This window comes from Mobula birostris, chromosome 18, assembly GCF_030028105.1.
Source record: "Mobula birostris isolate sMobBir1 chromosome 18, sMobBir1.hap1, whole genome shotgun sequence".
NCBI classification, from domain to species: Eukaryota; Metazoa; Chordata; class Chondrichthyes; order Myliobatiformes; family Myliobatidae; genus Mobula; species Mobula birostris.
This window is the reverse complement of record NC_092387.1, coordinates 36,145,407-36,153,156: the sequence shown is the minus strand read 5'-3', so window position 1 is coordinate 36,153,156 and position 7,750 is coordinate 36,145,407. Positions and strand designations below refer to the sequence as shown.

Sequence of the window (7,750 nt, the reverse complement as noted above, 5' to 3'; positions counted from 1 at the left end):
TTGGTTGGGCCGTGAGATGGCTGTTCTTGAGGCATCAATGTCATCTACACACTTACTGATGAAGCCAATGACAGATGAGGCATATTGCTCGAGGTAATTAATATTTCAATAATATTTGAGTAATATTGTAGTATTGAAAATGATTAAGCATTTTTTGTTCACATAATTCATTATGGGCTATATGTAAGAAGTATGTAAATGGTGTACAGCATTACACCACTACTTCATATGTGAACACCTCACTAAAGAAAATAAGCACACACATCCCATCTTCTGTGCTTTCAATTAGTTTCTAGAGTTACAAAATATAACACTGGCAACAAGGAAGTATAGCAAGACGTTCAATTAAAAAAAACACAACACATTTTTCTTTGGGGGGAGGAGGGAGAGAGGAGAGTGACATTCGAGTAAAAAAAAGGCAAAAAAGGACAAGATTCATGTGGTCATAAACCTTGAGTACCGGGTGATAATAATCGTTAAAAAAAAGCTTAAATAGCTGGCTACATTGGAAAGAGAGATGTGTTCGACTGCACAGCAGATAAAATGGATGATGTATATTGAACAAATTGAGCAGTATTTTGAAAGGAATGAAATAGCCAATGAAAAGTGAGTGCCAGAGTTACTGAGTGCAATAGGGGGAAGAGCATACAGTTAGCTTAGAAGTTTAACTGCTCCAACCAAATCAGCTAAAATGAGCTCTGCTGATATCGTGACCGTAATGCAGGAACATTTAGAATCGAAACCATTGATGAGTGCAGAACACTTTAGGTTTTATAAGCAGAGTCGAAAGGAAGGGAAAATCCATTTCAGCTTACATGGCTGAATTGAAGAAATTGTCCAAGTATTGTCAGCTCAATGATGGGCTTAATGATGCATGGAGAGATCATTTAATTTGAGGAATCTTACAAGAAAGCATTCACAAATGGCTCCTAACTGAAACACAACCTACATTTAAAAGAGCACTTGAAATAGCTGTATCAATGGAAACAGCAGAGACACAGTTGAGTTGCACTCAGGAATGAAAGTGAGAATGATCAAAACTGCATTATCTAAACAGAGGCCTGTCTGGCTGAAAAAATTGTGTTACCATTGTGGCAGGGGCTCACATACACCAGAGCAATGCAGGTTTAATGGTAAAACCTGCAGAAAATGCAACAAAGTAGGACACAAACAAAAAGCATGCTGGGCAGGGGGTATTAATCTACTTTCATTACTGGGTTAACAATGACTGTAAAATCACCACAGATCCTGACAGACCCATTCTTCTTGGCTTTTGGGACCACTGATGTTGCCAATGGGCTCCACTCAACCTTGGAAAGAGTTCCTTCAGCCTCCATGCGATTTAGCTCACTGGCTAGTTTATCATGGATGGTATAAGGAACTGGACGGGCTTTGTAAAACTTGGGGGCATGGCATTTCCATTTATCATTATTTTACCCTTAAAAAAAATGTTTGAGTTTTTCAATGCCAACTTTGAACACTGCTGTGGCATCATCCAATGCCTTTCTTAATTGGCAATCAGTTGACTGTATTGCAAGGGATGTGCATGAAAATTGTGCATGGATCTTTAATCAAGTTTGTAGTTCTCAGCCAATCACAGCCCCACAATGCTGGCCCTCCTACTTTTACCATATACAAGCCCAATGTGGCTTGTTGATTGTTGTATTTCACTGTCATGAATGTTTTTCCCATGGGAATTATCTTTTCTCCAGTGTAAGTTCTCAGTTGGATATCTGCAGGCTTCAGTTCAGTATCTTTGAAATGTTGCTTAAACCCATTTTGTGGAATGACTGAAACAGCCGAGCCAATGTCCAATTCTATTTTAATTAATTTGCCGTTCAGTTCTGGTGCAAGCCATATTGCTTGTCTGTTGTTAGCTTTCACGTTGTAAATCAAGGCTATCCGGTCCTGTGTCACTGTCATCATGATCAGATTTTTCATCAACTGTACGCAGATTAATGCTCATTTTGAAACTGCAACTTGACTTTTTATCTTTTTCTCTTTTCCCGTGCAGTCCATTTATTTTTGTCTGCTCAACATGCTCTTTGTATGTGTCCTTCTTGTTGCATTTCACCTTTAAACCTGCATTGGTCTGGTGTATGTGAGCCCCTGCCACAATGGTGGCAAAACAGTTTGTTTGGCCTGGCAGGCCTCTGTCTAGATGTTGCAATTTTGTTTGTGCTGTCTTTCTAAATGTAACACTTCACGGTCTTGTCCTTTAATTCTATTTTTTTTTCTTGGTTAGTTCCCTTTATGTGGTCTTCAACCTCTGCTGTCTGAGGAATTGTTACGTTGTCCCCATGAGTGCGTGGGTTTCCTCCGGATTCTCCAGTTTTCTCTCACATTTCACAGATGTACAGGCGGGTTAGCAGGTAATTGGTCACATGGGTGTCATTGGACAGCATGGGCTCATTGGGCTGGAAGGGCCTGTGTCTCAAAATAAAATAAATAAACCTCACAGAGTCTGTTGAACAGTACAAACTTGTATAATTTTTCACCCTGTAAAATGATAGCCTGTCCCCTTCAAGGTCACATTCATAGAGTTATGACTCATAAGCATCTGACCTTTTTAAATGTTTTTTTCCCACTTTCATCAGCTTGTGTTGGCAAGTTAAATAACTCAGCATTAAACCTATGAACCCACCACACTATCTCACATGCCTTAATCCACAAACTGTCATTTGATTAACAGGTTTGAAAAGCTACACAATATGTACAACAATATGCAACTGACTTACAATAGGTCAGTCTCTGATACCCAATAGTCTTAAAGGAGCCTTTTTTCAAAGGATACATGCTCATTACTTAATAAGAGCTAATGCAGTAAGTAATGTTGCTAAAATATGAAGGTTATAATCTGAGATACAACCTACTAACATAGATAAGATTTGCAGGTGATTGACCTAAAACACTTCAGTTGTCCAGCCTCACCTTGAGAATGTTTTAGTGTTCAATAATTTACTGTTCCCATATTCATTAAATCCATTGCTGTACAAGGAGAGCCTGAGTTTCAGTATGTAGCAGGGTGTCAATTAAGATCAAGCCAAGAAGCTGGGGAACCACATTTCTAGAATAGTCAGAAAAAAAATCAAATCATACACTGATCTCATGAACAAGATAACCTCAGTCAATATCTTTATCTGCCGATTTACTCAGAAAATTTAAAAACCTGCTGAGACTAACTTTGACAACAAAAGGCCTCTCCTGAAAACCTTATTCGCGCTTCATCTGATCAAATGCCTTCAACTGCCCAAACTTAATTTTTCAGCATTGTTTGTCTGACAAGTTTAGTAGGAAGGCATATAGCTCTCTAAATCTACTGTGAACAGAGCCTAATTTATTAATTGCATTATTCTAGTCAGTCAAACAATGCTTATGTCACCAGACCCAAAGGTTTTACAAACAATAAAAAGGATCCAATAAAATGAAACAGAAGTAGTTTATTTCAACACCTTTCCACAATTTCATTTTGGTTATTGCAACAATGTGCAATATATTATGAAAAAATTGGTAACCACATAACTTCTAGCAAGTGTGGTCAACTTCTGTCTATTGCCAAGTCAGACGTGCAAAGACTTCTGAGAGCAACAAACACAGGCTGAATTAAACTTGAAATCTTCTACATCTTTCAATCAGAGTCCACTACTGCCACTATATTCTGGTATAAGATGCAATCCACGGCTTCTTCAGCACTGCTGCCCAAACTGAGACCACCTACAGAACAAGACACAGCACAGAAGCGTTTCTGCGAAGTTCCCCACCAAGCCATGGTCCATATGTCGTCCTTTCTCAATCATCGCTGGGTCAAAGTTTTGGAACTCCTTCCTTAATAGCACTGTCCCACAGCAGTTACTTAAGAAGGCAGTCCACTATCACCTTCTGGAGCACAACTCGGGACGGTAAACGAATGCCAGGGATGTTATCTACGAAGGTAGTCCACTATCAGCTTCTCGAGCACAACTCAGGATGGTAAATGAATGCCAGTGATGTTCCCATTGCAAAAATGAATAAGAGGAATAGAACAAGCTGTAGCTCATTCTAGAAAATTTATTTTCCGTGAGTTCTCAGTTAAAGTGCATCACTGAGCTGCAATACGACTTGTAGGCAATATAACAGCCAATTTTCTCCTATCCTCAATGACTCACCACCAAAACATCCCCTCCCCATTCTCCCTCTAGATATAGAAATTATGAATTCACCATGCAAGTATCCACACTAGGTTAGCAGGCTACAGGTCAGGATGGAAGTCTAACAGGTAGAAATCTTGCTTCATGGCGATGCTGTTTTCATCCAGCTGCAACTGGCTTTGCACAGTCAGTACATAACAGTCTCCAGGGTATGTAAACAAGGAGCAGCACAAATCTGCTATTACAAAGCCGTACGTCACCTTGCCAAACGGTCCTGCAACACACAAACCCAGCATTTTAGTGTCTAACTTCAAGTTAGATTCAAAAAAGCACATTTAATTTTAATATTGATTTCAGCTGAGGGCTAGTACATTGAACTCACTGTTAAATTCAGTTGGCAATGCAGATCTAATTCTTGGGCAACACTTGTTACTATTGAGAAGAAACAGACAGTCTAGTGGTGGCTTGATACTTGTACATGGGGATCTTATATGGTCATCCTAGTTCCACAGGTGAGTGCAAGACCATTCAGGTCAAGCAGTTCATCTAACTAGCCTCCATCTACCACCCTCACTCACCCCATCATCAATGCAGTGTATTCATTCTTCAGACTGCATTCCACTCGGTTGCCTATTCTGAAAGCATCTCTCAGACCCATAGCCTCTACCACCAAGAAGCACCAGGGATCAGGCACCATGTGTCATTTCCCCTCCAAGTCAAACTCGCACACTGATTTTGAAAAATGTCACCACTGATAATGGGCCTGTTCCTGGAATTTCTGATTCAACAGCAATGTGGATAAACCATCACTGGAAGGACTGGAGTGGCAAAAGAAACCCCGTAGTTCTCCAGCAGCTTTTCAAAGACATTTAGGCGTCAGCAGTAAGTGCTGGCCTGGACTGAGATATTCATCATAGAGCCTGTCCTTCTAATGTCTGTGCCAGTATCTGGGTCCATCATGCTTCACTTTGTTGCTTTTGAAAGCTTTAGCTGTGTCTTTTACTGTTCTATCATACTCCTGACATCTCCCATCATACAGACAGGCCACTCAAAACCTCCTATTTCCTAACTAATAGCAAGCCCCGGCTGCCACTGTCCTGATCCTGTTGGCATACAGTTAAGCTATGTCTTGATTTTTAATATTTCCATTCTTGTTTGTAAATCCCTTTGTAATTGCACACATTGTTTATCTTTGTTACGTCCCTCAGTGCGCTAATCCTCTAAATCTCTGCAATCCAATTCTGGTTTCTTAAACATTTTTAATTTTAATTGCGATTAAACTCTGCAGTTCCCGCCTGAATCTCTTTGCTTACCTAACTCTCCTTCCACTTTCCTCCAACCAAGCTCTTGCCATGTGCCATGATTTTACTCTATGTGGTCAGTGGCAACTTTTTAAGTGACTTTCCTATGAACCACTCTGGGACACTTTACAGTATTAAAGATGTTGTTGATGGCAGCCCCAGGGTCAGCTGACAACAGCATTTCAGTCCAGTGTAGTGGAACTGACTGTTCGTCCTAACAACCTGTTCCAACATCTTAATCTTCAGAATCCTGAGTGTGTTTCTTCATACTCTGGTCTTGTCATTAAGTACTCTTGTCTGCACCTAAAGTTTCCTTCTGACAAATTTCTAGTAAAGTAACCTGGCAAATTGGGAATCACCCATACTGTACTTTGCATTTTTTTCTACAAACTAGTTTGCCTTTTCTAGTGTGATATACTGAAAGGTTTCTTCCCAGATTCTTGCTTTGTCATTCCAACGAGTAAAAAGTAGAGTCACTGTACAGGTTGAATGGATCATCATCTCTGGGTCCTCTCCAGATAAGCCAGAGTCGGATTTAAAAGCAGATCAGTTACCTATGGGTTTTTGTAGGCAGGTGGGAGGAATGTTAAGGAATATTTTCTCCATCAGTTTGGATGAGACAAAAACATCTATAGTGGAATTTCCATCCGCTAATGTAAGCACTGTGGGCCTGGAAAACACAACGAGGATATGGATCAACAAATGTGAAGTAGTCAGACCAAATCTGTTTCTGACAGATTGAGAATGTCCAGAACTCTATCCACCTCTCTTCTGTCTAAAAGTACTGTTGAAATACAATACTTTGAATTGCATTATTTGGTACTGTGTCAAATCCTACCCAAATAATACTATTCAGTCTAATCCACAAAGTGAATCTCTTATGACAGAATATAAAGGAACAACCTACATGATGAAATACACAAGGTCTCCTTGTGTGTTTGGTCTTGTTGGATTGTGGTGTAGAATTGTTATTTCTCTTGTCATTTAATTTTCTTATGCTTATTTGTATTTTTATATAATCACCTATATACATCTGATTGTTTAGTGAGTTTTTCAATGGTTACAGTTGCCTCTGTATTTTTCCGGAAACTTTTTGGTTTCAGTGGTGGGTGTCATATTACGTGACTCTGGCAATGTTACTGGTTAACTGCTATCAATGGAATTTTCTGTTATCAGTAGTCTAGTGTGAGAAGACCACACTACTGTTGAGTCTTCCTATTTTCCCTTTATCTCTCGCCATTCTGCTTCTTTGCTCTTTTAACGCCTAATAAAATGATCGTAAGCAACAAGTTTTATGCCTCATTCTTGACTTCTGAAGAACCTTTGGATTGCAAAAGCATCGGAATCCAACATCTCCTTTCTATACTTACCCAAAACAGTCACTGTATTGCTGAAGTCATTGTTTTGTATTGCTATACAATGTTGTAGTAGCAATGTACTGAGAAATGGGGCTGGGGGAGAATTTCAGCACATTTCCTGGTTTCATGGATCCAGAAATAACATATTTTATAGACAAGTTATAGCTGAGATGACAGTTCCACTTGGCTGTTATGCTGAGAAACCCAGGTGACCTTCAAAGCCTAAAAAGACTTGAAATATGGCTTTAAGCACAGAGCCTCTGAAATCAACTAAACCAGATCTGAACATTATTCTGATATTCAACCTCTTGAATTTGTTCTACTGTTCAATTAATTATGGCGGATCTATTTTAGCTTCACAGATTCCGTAATTCTTAACAATATTCCCAAAATTATGAAAGGCATAGATAAGGTGGACAATAACAATCTTTTCCCCAAGGTAGGGGCATCCAAAACTAGGGGGCATAGGTTTAGGGTTAAAGGGGAAAGATTAGGAAGGCATCTGAGGGGCATGCAGAGTGTGGCGACTATATGGAGCGAGCTGCAGAGAAAGTGGTTCTGGCAGGTCCAATGGTATCATTTAAGAAGCCCTTGAAAAGCTAAGTAGAGGGTCAGGGATTGGAGGGATATGGCCTGAACACAGGAAATTGGGACTAGCAGGGTGGTTAGAATAGACCTGTTGGACTGAATGATCTGTATCCACAAAATACTGGTGGAATGCAGCAGGCCAGGCAGCATATATAGGTAGAAGTACAGTCCTGACGAAGGGTCTTGGCCCGAAATGTGGACTGTACCTCTCCCTATAGATGCTGCCTGGCCTGCTGCGTTCCACCAGCATTTTGTGTGTGTTGTTTGAATGTCCAGCATCTGCAGATTTCCTCGTGTTTGGATCTGTATCCACGCTGTATTGCTCTATGACTCTATCAGTTTCAGACAAGAGAGGGAAAATGAAAGTCAGTCTGAG

At 40.0% G+C, this 7,750-nt stretch overlaps 1 protein-coding gene across 10 annotated transcripts in view; it reads right to left on the bottom strand.

Moving 5' to 3' along the window:
- Positions 1 to 3,425: 3,425 nt before the first annotated feature.
- shld2 (shieldin complex subunit 2) overlaps positions 3,426 to 7,750 on the bottom strand; it is a 107,412-nt gene continuing 103,087 nt past the window's right edge. For all 10 annotated transcript variants that reach the window (XM_072282495.1, XM_072282488.1, XM_072282498.1 and 7 more), the window contains 2 exons: positions 5,983 to 6,098; positions 3,426 to 4,401 (listed from right to left, as the gene is read on the bottom strand). In XM_072282495.1, the coding sequence (XP_072138596.1) occupies positions 4,229 to 4,401; positions 5,983 to 6,098 (289 nt within the window). In that variant the 3' untranslated portion in view covers positions 3,426 to 4,228. The remainder of the gene's footprint in view (positions 4,402 to 5,982; positions 6,099 to 7,750) is intronic.